General features: G+C 39.9%; 1 protein-coding gene across 1 annotated transcript; it reads left to right on the top strand.

The window, feature by feature from the left end:
* Positions 1-8,975: 8,975 nt before the first annotated feature.
* LOC130471483 (protein HLB1-like) lies at positions 8,976-14,585 on the top strand. The gene is made up of 11 exons (XM_056841655.1): positions 8,976-9,047; positions 9,368-9,418; positions 9,519-9,548; positions 9,681-9,743; positions 9,869-9,934; positions 10,091-10,219; positions 10,597-10,632; positions 11,233-11,352; positions 12,761-12,946; positions 13,263-13,335; positions 14,403-14,585. The coding sequence occupies exons 1-11, from the start codon at positions 8,976-8,978 to the stop codon at positions 14,522-14,524; spliced, it is 948 nt and encodes a 315-aa protein (XP_056697633.1). The 3' UTR covers positions 14,525-14,585.
* The last annotated feature ends 1,800 nt before the right edge of the window (positions 14,586-16,385 follow it).

Here is a 16,385-nt window from a genome sequence, read left to right as displayed (position 1 = left end):
AGTGGTTCGTTCTGGGCGATTGTTGCTCACGAACTGCACACAGAACCTCTTCTTCAGCTTCTTCCAGCTTTTGATCGATCCCTTCGGCAGCGATCTGAACCACTCTCCCGCAACTCCTGTCAGCGTGGTTGGGAAGTATTTGCACCCACAGGCTTCGGAGTAGGGACTTAGAAACATCTGTTGTTCATAGGAGACGACATGATCCCTCGGATCCGTAATCCCGCTGTATGTCAAGTGTGCTGGCAGCCTCACTTTGGGGATTGTCTCCATGACAATGTCATCCGAGAATGGGGACGATGCTGGAGTCATGATCCTCTTTCCTTGCCTCGCCCTGATACCTTCGCTCTTCGAGTTCCCTCTAAGGGATTGCTCGGGGGCTTGTAGGGGGCTAGGAGTTCGTCACTTCTCCTTCTCCTTCTCCTTCTCCTTCTCGACTGGCCACTGCCTTCGGGTTGTCTACTGGACCCACAGGGGCTACCCAGCCTATCATGAACTGAAGGTCGCAGTCTGCTATGGACCGAGCTTCGGATCCGAGTGCGATCACTTGCCCCGCTTTGAAGAGCTTGCGGTGTGGGAGACGGTGTTGCGAACCACTCTGGCTGCTGGGCAGCTCTCTGCTGCGTGTTCCACGTGCTCTCTCTCCACCTTGTCATCAGGTGCGTTCCTGACATTGTGGAGAGATCTTGTTCGGGCCTCACATTGTCCTCGTCAGTCGAGGGCATGTTCAGTAAGACCTGTCGCCTAGCTCTCATTGCTTCTCGCCGTGCTGCTGCCTGGGCTTGTTCTTTCTCGTTGAAGAGGAAGTTCTGCATAATGGTCATGGCCGCAGCGAGCTCTTCTCGAGAAGGGAGTGGTCTGCTGGTCGTGGGGGTGGCCCTTGTTGGCTGCGATCTCGCCACTGAGTGCAGCTGTTCCCCTCCATCGGATTCCGAATCCATTTGGACAAGGACATCTCCCACCTGGTTGTCATTGTTGGGAATTTCCATTTTTTACGTGAAAAGTGAAGTGTTTTTCGGAGCTTTCAAGTGTTTTTCCCCACAGACGGCGCCAAATTGTTCCGGTGTTGAAGTGGGTGAAACAATGGGCTTCGAATGAAGGCCCTTTCGTGTGTGTTGAAGATCTTGCTAGCTCGAATGTGTCGTGTTCAAGTCAACCTGCACAATAACAAGTTACTAGCCTCGGGGGTGTTTCCGAGGAAAGCCCCTCCGATGCCTAAGTAAGAACGATGCTCGGATTCTAGAGAGAAGTTCTCTAGAAGAGTAGTCTTAAGGCGTGAAATGGACGTACCTTGGTAAGTGAGCCCTGGCGGCTTATTTATAGTGTTTGTACAATAAATGCCCTTAGGTTATTTATTACAAGTGGGCCTTGGGCCTTGGTTGGCGGCTGAATAGCCTTTTGGACTGTAGTGGGTTTGATGTTGTTGTTGTGAGCCCTTGTGCTTTGGACTTAATGGTCCAATTGGTATTCAATTGAGAGCCCAAACAAATAGAAATTGTATGATATGATCGAGTCTTTTGTTTTAAATAAATTTTTTAAACTCGTACAATTACAAAGTTGTAAACATTCACCCGAAAATTGAGTTATTCTAGTATTATGTTATGGAGTAATCTAGTTTTCATTTCCTGGTAAAAGGGTGGAGTTGTAAACATTAGTAATACTAACTAGAACTCTAGAAATGAGTTTTTGTGATCAACTCTCAACAACTTAATGCTTCAAAAAGATATTGTATGTAGTAAGGAGTATCTGTGCAATACTCTTATTTTAATTTTGATACTCCGCAGTATTTTTGTTACCTACGCAAATTTATTGCATTTTCAAAACTGAAATTTTACTATGGCCTACACCACCAAGGCCAATCATGTTGTAGGCCTTAATTAGAAAGGCCTAAACAACCTTGCAACACATTATGCCCCCCAAACCTATCTGTAAAGGGCCCCATCATTTTGTCTGTACGTCAATGGGGGCTAAAACCGGCCCGTTTACTCTCGTCTTACTCCGTAACTTTCACCAATTGTATGCGTATACAAATACATCGTATACAACAGTTGGACACGGTCTGCCGTACAGAGTACGAATGCAAGTGGGGGCGGTCGTTTCCCCTCCTTATCCCTTTATTATGAATAGGGACGAAATGAGCTGAATCATGGTGAGTATTAATTATCAAGTTAAGTTTATTAAGGAACATTGGTGTTTGAACATGATCGAACCTCGAACGAATCGTCTTATTTGCACTCCTCATTATGAAGGTTGATCAGTGTAGATGAAATGGCTGATTTGTGAAAGATGATGGTTTAATAAATTCTTTCTCGTTAACGATAAAAAATAAAAATAAAAGGTGGGGATGGGCTTGGGTTTAAATTCATTCCCTTATTTTGCAATAAAAACTTCATTCCTTCCTAATTGGAAAGCTTTTCCACCCAATTTTGGGTTATATCTACCCATTTATTTGGTTTATGTCTCTTCTTGTGAGAATTTGTGTCAATGTTTATAATTTCGCATGAATAATTGATTTATTGTTGAAGATTTATACGGTGCTATGATAAATGTTAGTTCTATGTCTACATTTAGTTGATTCATATTTAATTCAATCTCAAAACCACAATAGATGAAAAACCCGGTCGTGGAAGGTTGTATCAAACAGCGATGTGAAACAGGATGTTCATTATTGTCAAATCTCATCCATAACGATTGTGGTTTTGGCGAATTAAAATTTATTTGATCCAAATTGTTTTGAATTTTCTAGTTTTGATTTCTGTTGTACTCGTATGACTATTCGATAATAAATTAATTTTACCTTAAAAAAAATCAATTAATCATTACCTAGTCAATAGTCGATTAAAACGTTAAAAACAATTGATGAATGGTCCATTTTGAACCCTAAACCTACCCATACTCTATTACACTCTTTGAGTCCGGATAAAGGTATTAGTTTCAATACCTTAGGAATCCGAGAATGATATGGATGCACGCAGATAAAAAATATAGGGTCTGATAGACTGATACGAGCAATGGTGGATCTTAATCACCTTACTTACAGTGTTGGATCTTGAACAGTTTTATAAAGGGGGTCGGTAGAAGAAAAAAAATTAAACACTATACTATATACTCCCTCCGTCTCAGATTAGTTGTTACACTTTCATTTTCCATCCGTCCCAAATTAGTTATTACACTTTTAAATTAGGAATGACCACACAATTATTATAATGTCTCTCTCTTCTCACTAAATTGTTTTTGTTCCCACATCCTCTATCATTCAATTAAAAAAAAATACCCTACTAACTCCTACCACTCCTACTTTTTCAATAAAATAACAATTGATAACCAAATAACCACTTATCATCTAATATTTTGTGCAAAAGGTAAGTGTAACAATTAATCTAGGACGGAGGGAGTAATTATGCAATTATACACAAATTTTTAGGGGGTCGTAACTAAAAATACAATATAAATTTTTTTGGCCGGGCCCACCCCAAACCGAACAAAGATACGCCCATGCTTAGCTAAACTCTTTCATTGTCATTCTTAGTTGTAAGTAAAGATGCCGATTGGTAGGGCCATGCTGAGACACGACACATAAAAGAATAGCTCGACACGAGCATAATGTCTTGGGTTGGGTTTGGGAAACATTTTTGTGAAAAAAATATGACAAGGCATGACACTGTCCTGAATGATAAAGAACACTAAATTGAGGTAAATTAGACTTAGGCACGACGACCCAACCCAAAGCGACAAGAGATCACGTGAGCTTGGGCCGCATTTTTTTCTTTTTTTTAGCCCGATACATTACAAGCGGACTTGACATGAACCGCCCCGTTCATGCCCACGAGCCCACAACCCGTGGGCTCGGCCCGAAACATGGCCTCATCCTGCCCACACCCATCTTTTGAAGGAAATAATGCCCTTGGTCCAAGTTTGCATTTAATGCATTTAATGCCAAGTCTAATAAATGCGGTTAAATATTAATTAAACAACTTAATTATTCAGTGAGATCAAGTGAGAAGGGAGAGACATCTGCTCAGCCAACGCAAAAGCCTGCTGTCGATGACGGTTCAGATGGTGTGGACGTGCCGACCTCTACCAACTCTACCACTACTCAGCCCTAGCTCTTATCCCCTTTCTTTAAAAGACTAGTTTTTATAGCGCTACAAGCGCTTGTAATGAATAATTTTTAATTTCTGCGCCTTCGTGCACTGGCAGTTATAACGCCGGGGGCGTTTGTAAAAGATAACTTTTATTATATTTGTTTGAATTTTGCGCCGGTCTGGCGTAGACAAGTGGTGCTTCGGCACCTTTATTATTAATTATGGCACATTTTAGGAGCCTCATTTTACTTCACTTTTCTTGACTTTAAATGCCTTTTCTGCATGCTTTTGTTGCCAATAGTCGTCGACTCTTTTCCCCAAAGGAGGCATTTCAAGTCATTGAGGATGACTCCCGGGCCGAAGTTTATTTTCGATGATTGATTGACGCAAGTCAATCAATCCGTATGATTGCCGCTGAACTTGGGCGTGGGGCAGACTAAGTAACGTGCCTGTCTGAGAATTTCAAGTGAACATGTATTTAATTGACGATCATCCGTCAATTAATTAGTATAATGGCCCTCACTTGAAATTCTGACTATAGTAGAGAATTTGGACGTTAAGCCTTCAGTTATCCGTCATATTCATGCCCTAGTGTATCCGAGTATTTCCCAAAAAATGTTCTATGGGAAGATCGTGTTTGGGGGTTTTCCCTTGTCGAATTGTGGTAGCGGCGTTTTGCCGCAACATATAGGGTTTATTTACTACCTGTTAGAAAAGACGTTTGATTAGGAGAACGACTTGGGGGTTTTCCCTCGTCGTAATAAGGGAGCGCCTTATTCATGCCTCAACAAATAGGAGTATTTCCTGAGTGTTTAAGAGAAAAGACGTTCGATTAGGGAACGACTTGGGGGTTTTCCCCCGTCGTAATATGGGAGCGGCATATTCGTGCGGCAACACATAGGAGTATTTTCTAAGTGCTTAAGAGAAAATACGTTCGATTAGGAGAACGACTTGGGGGTTTTCCCCTATCGTAATAAGGGAGCGGCTTAATCGTGCTGCGGCACATAGGGGTATTCGTGAGTGCTTAAGAGAAAAGACATTCGATTAGAAGAACGATTTGGGGGTTTTCACCCGTCACAATATGGGAGTGGAAAATTCATGTCGCAGCACGTAGGAGTATTTCCTGAGTGCTAAAGTGAAAAGACGTACGATTAGGAGAACGTCTTGGGGGTTTACCCCCATCGTAATATTGGAGCGGCTTATTCGTGCCGCAGCACATAGGAGTATTTCTGAGTGATAAGTGAAAAGACGTTCGATTAGGAGAACGACTTGGGGGTTTGCCCCCGTCGTTACGTGGGAGCGGCATATTCGTGCTGCAACACATAAGAGTATTTCCTGATTGCTAAGTGAAAAGACGTTCGATTAGGAGAACGACTTGGAGGTTTTCCCCCGCCGTAATGTGGGAGCGGCATAATTAAGCACGTAGGAGTATTTCCTAATAGTGCTAAGTGAAAACGTTCGATTAGGAGAACGACTTGGGGGTTTGCCCCCGTTGTAATGTGGGAGCGGAATATTTGTCCCGCAGCACATAGGAGTATTTCCTGAGTGCTAAGTGAAAAACGTTTTGATTAGGAGAACGACTTGGGGGTTTGCCCCCGTCGTAATGTGGGAGCGGCATATTTGTGCTGCAACACATAGGAGTATTTCCTGAGTGCTTAAGAGAAAAGACGTTCGATTAGGAGAACGACTTGAGGGTTTTGATAGGTGATCATCCTATGCTCATGCTAATCTGGGCCACTAAGAGGTTTCAATCAATTAGGCTTTCTTGTGACGTTTTGCTAATCTGGGCCACTTCTCAGGCCTTTATTCAATTAGGCTTAGTGTATTCGAGTTAGTCATGTTAGTATCGCCGTGCAAATAGTAAGTAATATACGAAATAAGCAGAGTATTATTATTTATAACTTTGTAAGGCGAATTTAGCCAAGCACAAGGGGAACTACTACTTTACAGTGACCGTCAAAGGTCTTTTGGTAGTAACACTTCAAGAAAGGACGAAGTCAGATACTATCTAGAAGAAGTATTTCTTTAGATTGTCTGCATTTCTATGTTCGCAAAATAGGCCGACCCTGCATGTCCTAGATGCGATAGGTTCCATCCCTTACTTCGTCATATATTTCGTAAGGCCCTTCCCAAGTAGCAGTCAGCTTTCCCTGCTCATTGGCCCGTCCTATAGACTCCATTTTTCAGAGGACAAATTCTCCAACTTTAAGCACTCGCTTGGAGACTTTCTTGTTATATTCCCTTGCAATCCTCAACTTATACAACTGTTCTCTTAACGCGGCATTTCCTCTAACCTCTGGCAAGAAGTCTAGGGCAGTCTTCATTATTTTCCAGTTTGCATTTTCGTCATAGAGCATGACTCGGAGGGTCGGTTTGCACATCTCTTTCGGAAGAACAGCCTCTGTGCCGTAAGCTAGTAAGAACGAAGTCTCTCTAGTGGAGTTTTTTTGCTGTGGTACGAATCGACCACAAAACATTTGGCAACTCATCAGCCCATAGACCTTTAGCATCGTCTAACTTTTTCTTCACACCCTCAGAGATAATCTTGTTGAAAGGTTCGACCTGACCGTTGGCTTGTGGCCGTCCTACAGAAGCAAAACAGCTTTGGATCCCATGCTCCGCCAGCCACTCTTTCAACTTAGGCGTCTCAAACTGAGGTCCGTTGTCAAAGACAATAGACTGCGGTACTCCGGACCTGGTAATAACATTTCTCCAGATAAATGCTTTCACGGCATAAGTTGATGTTTTTGAGGGCTTCAGCTTCGACCCATTTGGTGAAATAGTCAACTGTCACAATAACATAATGTTAGGTTATGATACATATGACAAAATATAAATCATGCGGAAAAAATTAATGCCAGGAAACATATTATTTACACATAATCATTTAGCATAATTTAGGTGCATACACTTTGTAGCGTGCCCTCCCTAGCTGCGCCCGAACCGAACAAAACAAGTCTTTAGGACTCTAAGTGTCGTCCCTCCGTAGATAGTCCACAACACGTCCGGATCCGCCTTAAGCTTGACCAACTAGAATCTCCCTTAAGGTTCTAAGAATTTCGGCTAAATAGGTTGCAAGTGTTTGGCTGATTTTTGCTTCAAAATCTTACCTTTGAATACTTCAATGTTATATATAAATTTGTGACCCTAGGCCCCTATTTATAGAGTTATGGAAAAAGACTTATAATCCTATTAGAATTAATTTAGTTTAATTAGAATCCTGCTAGGACTCTATTAAATAAACTTTATCTATTAGGATTAGAATTTAATCATATGTCGAATCCCGATAGCTTTACGATTCGTATAGCACGCACACGAGAATCGCACGAGCACCGTACACCCGCGCGCAGGCCTTGCGGCCCACGCTGAGCGCACAGCGCCTCGGCCCAGCTCGCTGCCTATGATCCGCGCGCGCGCTCAAGGCCTTGGCTGGGCCTGGTCGAGGCTTGGCGTGTGGTTTGTTGCGTGTGGCTTGCTAGGCGACGGCCTGGCTTCGTGCTGGGCCTTCGTCTAGCGAGCCTCGTCCGATGCTAATTCGTACGATACGCTTCCGATTAAATTCCCGATTCCGAAATTCATTTCCGATACGAACAATATTTAATATTTCCGATTCCGGAATTAATTTCTGTTTCGAACAAATATTTGATATTTCCGTTTCCGGAATTATTTTCCGATTTCGATAATATTTCCGATTCTGACAATATTTCCGTTTCCGGCAATATTTCCGATTCCGACAATATTTCCATTTCCAATAATATTTTCCGATACGTACCATGTTTCCGTTTCCGACAACATCTACGACTTGGATAATATTTATATTTTCGATACGATCCATATTTCCGTTTCCGGCAATATCATCGTTTCCAGAGTATTCATTTCTTGCCTTTGACGATCTCAGCTCCCACTGAAACCAAGATCCGTCGATTCCGAATATCCATAGATGGAGTATTTAATGCCATTAAATACTTGATCCGTTTACGTACTATTTGTGTGACCCTACGGGTTCAGTCAAGAGTAAGCTGTGGGTTAATATCATTAATTCCACTTGAACTGAAGCGACCTCTAGCTAGGCATTCAGCTCACTTGATCTCACTGAATTATTAACTTGTCAATTAATACTGAACCGCATTTATTAGACTTATCATTAAATGTATACTTGGACCAAGGGCATTATTTCCTTCAGTATCCCACTTGTCCTTAGGGACAAGTGTGCACACTAGTAGAAAAAACCCCTGTTGCAGCCCCCTTGTTGCAGCGTACATGTATTAATACGCTTCAACAACTAGTTGGTCAACGCGGGTCAAACCATTTAAATGGTTGTTGCAGCGTACAATTTAATTGTTCCCTGCAAAAGTGTTTGTTGCAGCGTACATTTTAAAAGCCCCCTGCAATAGCCCGTTTTATTGCAGCGTACATTTAAAAGCCCCCTGCAATAACCCGGATAAAAAAATTCGCTGCAATATTATACTACGGAGTAATTCAGAACAAATTAAGCATCTCAAAACTTCAGCTCTCGCGCGCGCTCAACTCCCTTCTTCTTCCCCATAGCTTTCCCTGCGTCGCCCCCCTCAAAAAAAAAACCATTCCTGCGTCATCAATCTAGCTTCCTCGTCGAGTCGTCGGTGGTTCTGGCCTCCTCGCCAGTCGCCGGTGGGTCTCTTTTCTCGCCTCCTCTGCAGATGCCGTTTTGTTCAATTCATTTTTTTGAGTTCTGTGCTTCGTTTTAGGTTTTGTTCAATTTGTTTGTTCAATTCGTTTTAGGGTTTGTTCTATTCTTTTGTTCAATTCGTTTTTACGGTTCAATTCGTTTGTTCAATTCGTTTTTAGGGTTTGTTCAATTCGTTTTTTAGGGTTTATTCATAGATAAAGATGGGGCGGTGTTGGAATTAGAGAATGGTGGTGGTGGTGGTGGCGGTCGTGGTGGGGTGGAGCAGGGGAGGTGGGTTGACTGTTGTTAATTGCATTGTACGTACTATTGAAATGTGATTTTTCATGTTATAATTCTTTACCTTCATTTTTTATGGTCTTGTTGTATTTTCATCCTATCATTTCCAGAAGCTGTATTGATCATAAATCTCTGAAGCAAAGTGGTGACCTTTTCTCTGAGTTGTTCATTTGACGTTCACTTATTGTTGGATGTACCAAGAACACAATTGATGCTATTTTCTTACAAATTATGGGTGTTTGGAAATATTAACTCATTATGAAATGATGAAAGTAGAATATTTAGGCTTTTGCTTTGTATTATTTAAGTAGACCTTATGACCTAATTATCTTCCTTTCAGGCCACAGATTACTACGGAAAAGCTGTGCAGTTGAATTGGAATAGTCCCCAGGTTTTTTTCTTTTTGTATTTGGCTATTTTATCTTTTTACTACAATTCTTTAGATTTCTGTTCATTTTTGTCATTGTAACAATCTCATTGTTCCTTTCCAGGCGCTTAACAACTGGGGACTTGCACTGCAGGTAATATTTCTCATCTATACAGTGAGAAATGCAGAAAGGAAAGGCTGAGATGCATTTTTTTTACACTAGAAAGTTAGTGGCAGTACAATGCTCTCAGACTTTGGCTTTACCATTCCCTGTTTTGTGATACAGGAACTCAGTGCGATAGTCCCTGCTAAGGAAAAGCATAACATTGTTAAGACGGCAATTAGTAAGGTGCAAACATATTACTTGATAAACCCAAGATAACTAAATGATTTTAGGTGTGGGTTACATACGAAATTATGAATATTATTGAATCTTCACTATTATTTGATTCTCTGTAATATACCTTGATGCAGTTCCGTGCAGCAATTCAGTTGCAGTTTGACTTTCATAGGGCTATTTACAACCTCGGAACTGTTTTGGTTAGTCCTCAATTATTCTTTTCTGTTTTAGCAATGCTTGTCCAGTGCTTTCTTCTTTCTTTTATTATTATCATCTGGATATTGTGTTGTATTGAAGGGTTACACGGTCACTGAGATCGGATGATAAGGTGAGTTATGTATATTTTGGTTTTGCAGTATGGCTTAGCCGAGGACTTGCTAAGAATCGGGGGATCAGTCAGCCATAATGATATTTCGCCCAATGACTTGTATAGTCAGTGCGCTGTCTATATTGCAGCTGCTCACGCATTGAAGCCAAATTACTCGGTAAGCTCTCTGCAATTCTGGTTTCTCATCTTCACCCTCCCTGCCTCTTCAGCGGTCCTCACGAAACATTGATGCGGGTAGGCTTGTATACACCTCAACCTTCCTAAATCTGCTTTGGTAGAATTCTTGGTGGGTGTTTTTTTGTCTCTTGAAATTGGACCTATTGGGCTCTTGCGCTTTGTATTTTTCATCCTGATACAACTTTCAAGCTCAGAATATTATTGGAGAAATGCAAGGAAAAATTATAACGCAAAATCATTATGCTAGGCCAATGTATTCCTATTGCAAACAGTTGCATCATATCTGTTTTCTCTGACGAGGTTTCTTGTTGAGTTGTAATTTTGACAGTTTTTTTGGTTTTGCTTTTAAACTTGTAGGTCTACCGCAGTGCACTGAGGCTAGTCCGTTCTATGGTAAGAGTGCTTTACATAAAATCAACAGAAAGTGTACATAGTTCTAGTTACATTTCAGCATTTTACGTGACTGTAAAAACCACATTCTACTTTCCATTTAGTTATCCTCAATGCTAGTTTGACCCTCTCCCCACCCCTCAATAGGTAATCCCTTTACGGCTTTACCCGAATCAAATTATCAAGTACTTTGTGTATGTTTAAGGACACTCCCAGAGCTTTGATCAACTTTCACCTTTCATGAATGTCAAGTGAAAACATATCAAGGAATATAGTAGAGACGTTCCTTAAAATTCTGTTTCCGAAGCTTGACCTTTTAGGGACAGAAATTATGGTTCAATTGATATTTGTTTGATTTAGTTCTCTACTCTAGTTACTCTAGTTGCTTCTGGAGATAATCCAGTGTTTCAAGGAAGAGGGCGGGGAGGGGGGGAGGGGGGGGGGGGGGGGGGAAAGAGGAAATGTTCTTGCAGACAAAACATGCACCTTTATGCATTTTCATATATAGTGGTTTGTGTTGCTCCCTGACGTTAACACAAGGCTTCTCCTTTTGCAGTGTGTTAAGTCATGATTTGTTCTAAATCTCTCTTATCTATTTTTCAGCTTCCTTTGCCCTATCTTAAAGTGGGATATCTGACGGCTCCACCTCCAGGAAATCCAATAGGCCCCCATAGTGATTGGAAGCGGACACAATTTGTCCTTAACCATGAGGGTCTTTATCAGGTAATTTCACTATCTCCTGGCTTGGGAAGGAAAGTGAATATTTAATCAGACACTCCAGGATGTTAGACAGGCAATATTTAATCAGACACTTCAGGTGTTGTGCTTTCCATGGCTCAGTTGCATTGCGTTTAGAGCATTGTTTAGCTAAATAATCCTATTTTTCTAAACATCTTTCCATGTGATATCTTTTCATATAGTAACAAATACATTTCTTTGATGAAAACTATATGGGAAGTTCTACATCCTGACCTCTTCGTTTGGGAAATTCTACATGGTGGAAACTAAAAAGTTTCATTTTCTTGGTAATGGCTTAATACACTAAGTGTCGTTATCAACTAAAGTTATGGCTAACCCACCACTAATTTACCATATTTCTGACCCTAAATATAATTACTAACCTACCCTCTAGTTAATACACCTCACTCCAAGTCTCCCACCACCACCCACCATCCAAACCAACCTAACCACCCCACGCCACCACCTGACCCCACCGACCAGTCCAACCCCATCGCGCTACCTGACCCCACCACCGCACCCACCACTCTACCACCCAATCTCACCACTTCTTCTCTCCATCTTCACCAACAAGGCAACAACCACACGCAGCCCACGTCTCCGCTGGCAAGCCAGTTTAGCTATCAACGAGCTATTCCCCAGCCAATCTGTTCAGCGAACCAGCCAACCAATTCAAATGCAAACTTGGCAACATCAAAAGAATCGAGATGTCTTTTTCTTCTTCTTCTCATGGATCTGACAAAGCTGACTCGGAGAAATCGGCTTGGCCTCTCCAGCAACAGCTTCCCCAGTCCAACCTCGTTTATATTCAACAATTTAACTTCTATAAATAGATCGTTTTTGCAGAACAATAATTTTTTTGGGTCCCTTTAATTTATTTATTTTCCACCATGTAAAATTTTCCAAACCAGTAGACCACCATGTAGAATTTCCCAAATTATATTGATTGTTGTTTGTCTTTGTTTTCCAACGTCTTGCAGTGAAGTTAGCAATGCCTCTCTTTCTCCCTTTCTCTATCTTGACTTGAGAAACTTGCAAGGATACTGTATTGTACTCGTTTCATCCTTGGGGTTGATTTAGCATCTGAAAGTTACTTTAGTTGGAATTTTCACCTATGGATACTTGCGATGGAGAGCTATCAAGTTCTTGTTATATGGTAGTTTCTTTAATTGGTTTTCTAAAATTTATGGGGACCTATCTATTGCTGTGTGTAACTAAGATAGATATCTCTTGAGATTTTCTCAATTATATGTGGAGACATGACATTCATCTTGACTCAGGCAGTTGGATAATGGTATAGATTATGGAGATATGTTGAGATATTTGACCATTGTGCAATCTGATGGATGGTTGAAAGTAATGTTTCTTACTGAACCACCCCTTTCTAATGCAGATTGTATCCGAACAAAAGACATCACGGCAGAGTCTTTCTAGCAAGCAAGTAGATGGGCCAAATATAAAAAATAGAGCCGTCAAAGTTGACATCCCTGACATTGTTTCAGTGTCAGCATCTGCTGATCTTACTTTACCACCTGGGGCTGGACTCTTCATTGACACAATACACGGACCTGTATACTTGGTTAGCAACTTCTTTTACCTTTTATATCTGCATTTTCCATACATCTCAATGATTCTTTTTCCTCAATGTCTTTTTATTTTTTTATTTTGACATAGGGTTAAATTTACTGAAATGAAAAAGTTTTACAAACTAAACAAAAAATTAAGGTCCTTATAGACCATTACATATATTACGAAACAAACTAAATGCATAAGCTTAACATTCACAAGGGTAGCCGGCTCTTTCCATAGCGGTCCTTGATTGTTTCTCAATTTGTTATGACGATAACTGGAAATTTGGCCTTATAACGCTGCTGTTCTCTCACTGGACATCTTAGGTAGCTGACTCGTGGGAATCTTTGGATGGTTGGCTGGATGCAATTCGTTTAGTTTACACAATTTTTGCTCGAGGTAAGAGTGATGTTTTGGCTGGTGTAATCACTGGATGATTAGTCTTTGACTCTTTGTTAAATGTATTAATTGTATTATCGGTACGCTTTCTTTTCCCTTTTAATTGGGTTGTGTAGCATAGAAATGTTTAATCACAGAAATCAATGTATATTATGTAGAATTTCCTGAGGAAATCAATTTTTTATATGCTTAGTTTTGACTTTCTAGAACTCATTCCAATCCATTTATGCATATTTAAGGCTCATTGTGTCGTTATAGGTCATATTTAGGCTAAAGTGCTATTTTCGCTCCCAACTTTGAACTTAAGAACCTAATGACTCATTTTAAACTTATTATATGATAAATATGCTTAGTTTTAAGTTTCTAAGACTTATTCTAATCTATTTATGCACATTTAATGCTTGTTTTATCGTTATAGGTCATATTTAGGCTAAAATGAGGCATTTTCGCTCCTAACTTTAAAATAAAGAACCTAAGCACGCATTTTAAACTTAATACATGTTTAATATGCATAATTTTAACTTTATAAGACTCGTTCCAATCCATTTATGCATATTTAAGGCTCATTGTGTCGTTTTAGGTCATATTTAGGCTAAAATGACATTTTCGCTCCCAACTTTGAACTTAAGAACCTAAGGACTCATTTTTAAATTATTATATGATTAATAAGCTTAGTTTTGAGTTTCTAGGACTTATTCTAATCTACTTATACCCATTTAATGCTTGTTTGATCGTTATAGGTCATATCTAGGCTAAAATAAGGCATTTTCGCTCCCAACTTTAAAATAAAGAACATAAGGACTCATTTAAAACTTATTACATGTTTAATATGCATAATTTTAACGATCTAAGACTCGTTCCAATCTATTTATGCACCTATAGGCTCATTGGGTCGTTATAGGTCATATTTAGGCTAAAATGACATTTTCGCTCCCAACTTTGAACTAAAGAACTTAAGGACTCATTTTAGACTATTAGGACATTGTCATTAGTTTCTTGAATGTTAAAATGTGATATTTAATTTGTATTTAATCTAATGTTTAATTTAAATTTCTGTTTTTGTAAAGGTCTACACTCCGAGGATTGCGCCTTATGCGAGGAATTTGATGTGGTTCGTGAGCAATGGGCTAAGTTTTTTACCAACAAGTATTTATTATTGGCTTTAGCGCGCTTGATCGAGTTGGTTTAGTTGTTATAGAATAAATTTTATATTAAAATGTATGTTTATGTTGAAATTGGAACATATATTTAAATGTAATATGTGCACTTTGGTTTTGGGATATATAGTATACAAAACTCCAGTTGTTGTTTTTATATTTGTTATACAGGTTGCGTTATTCTATTATTGTTTTGACAGGTTTCTATATTTGGTGCAAGGCACTCTAGGTATCCCTAAACAAAATTAGAATTTTCCCGCCAAAAGTGCTTTTTTGCAGCGTACATATATGTTGTACGCTGCAACAAGGGAAAAAAATTTCGCAAAAATTCAGACTTGTTGCAGCGTACAAATAAATGTACGCTGCAAAAAATTGAGTAATTCAGACTTGTTGCAGCGTACAAATAAATGTACGCTGCAAAAAGTTGGGTCTGTTGCAGCGGGCTTTTATATGTACGCTGCAACAAGTCCAAAATTTTGCCAATTTTTTGGCACTTGTTGCAGCGTACATCTAAAAGCCCGCTGCAACAAATCACTTTTTGCAGCGAACATTGTACGCTGCAACAAGTTCAGACTTGTTGCAGGCCCCCCAGTTGCAGCATACGATGTACGCTGCAACAGGGGTCTAAAAGCCCGCTGCAATAAGGGTTTTTTCTACTAGTGGCATTTCCTAATTCCTTTGTCGCTCGATGCTTGCTCTTGAACATAAGGTAAGAGTTGTCATACTTATTACGTCCAGAGGTGTTTCTCGGTTTCAGAGTTCAACTGATCAAATAAACAGATAATCATAGCCTATGATTCATCTGAGCACGGCCATGCATTTTACAGTTTCTATCTCTCCGAGTGGCCTTATACAACTTTCAGCATCTCATCCCGATTTATGGGAGGACAATCCCAATCTTGCGATCTTGAGATTATACTTCGTTTGATAGGTGATTACCTGAGCGTTGCCTTTATAGCCTCCTTTTACGGTGCGACGGTTGGTCAACGTCAAAGTAAGCAGTTCTCAAACAAGTAATCTCAAATCACTCAGGTATTGAGGATTTAGTGTCTAATAATTTTAATGAAATTTACTTATGACAGATTTTCATCTCTTACAGTAAAGTTTCATAGGTCTGTCCGATACTAGTCTTCCCAAAGTAGGTATCTATGCAAATGATTACGACATTGCAATGTCCACATAGTTCAAGAAACAGAACTACTAGTCATCTTGCATTCTAGTCTTCTAACGTTTTCTATGCGTCCATCTTTATAGAAAACTCCGACCAGGGACCATTTTCAACTTTTGACATTCAAGTTCACTTGATAGACATTTCTTAGTCACAAGACTGGTCTTGACAGTCTATCTTGAATATTTCGTCAAATTGAAGGGACTCATCATTTAATACTAAACCAAGATCAAATGGAATATGAAAATACATTTCATATATGATAAATGTTCAACCCCAATGTTTTACAACCATGGGCCTCGAACCCATCTTTAAAACAATTAGTGGTATTCAAAACTAGGCTTGATTTCCAGTGCCACAATGTGAGTGTTGTTTCTCACTTGTTGCATAGGTTTAGTTATCATGCTTCGCCAATCTTAATCTCCCTTTCATCGAATGTCTTTCGAGATAGGATGATAAGATCTTTTGAGTTTGTTTATTATGTGATCTAGTCTTTCTTACTTCAATATTGGTTCTACGCATTTTGCAATGAAGAACCATCAAGTCAGCAGACATACGATCCACCCAAGTTCAATGAAGAACTCTTTAATGTAAACAACTCTCTTTTATTGCTTCTTAGGCAATGATTACTTTTACTTCAACTGTATAGGTTGCTTGTGATGCTTTGTTTGGATTTGCTTATCCAAGCAGTTCACAGACATGCGGAAGACTTTTCAACTATATCT

This window comes from Spinacia oleracea, chromosome 4 (assembly GCF_020520425.1).
Source record: "Spinacia oleracea cultivar Varoflay chromosome 4, BTI_SOV_V1, whole genome shotgun sequence".
In the NCBI taxonomy this organism is placed as follows: Eukaryota; Viridiplantae; Streptophyta; class Magnoliopsida; order Caryophyllales; family Amaranthaceae; genus Spinacia; species Spinacia oleracea.
The sequence above is the reverse complement of the archived record's forward strand: the minus strand, read 5'-3'. Positions and strand labels throughout refer to the sequence as shown.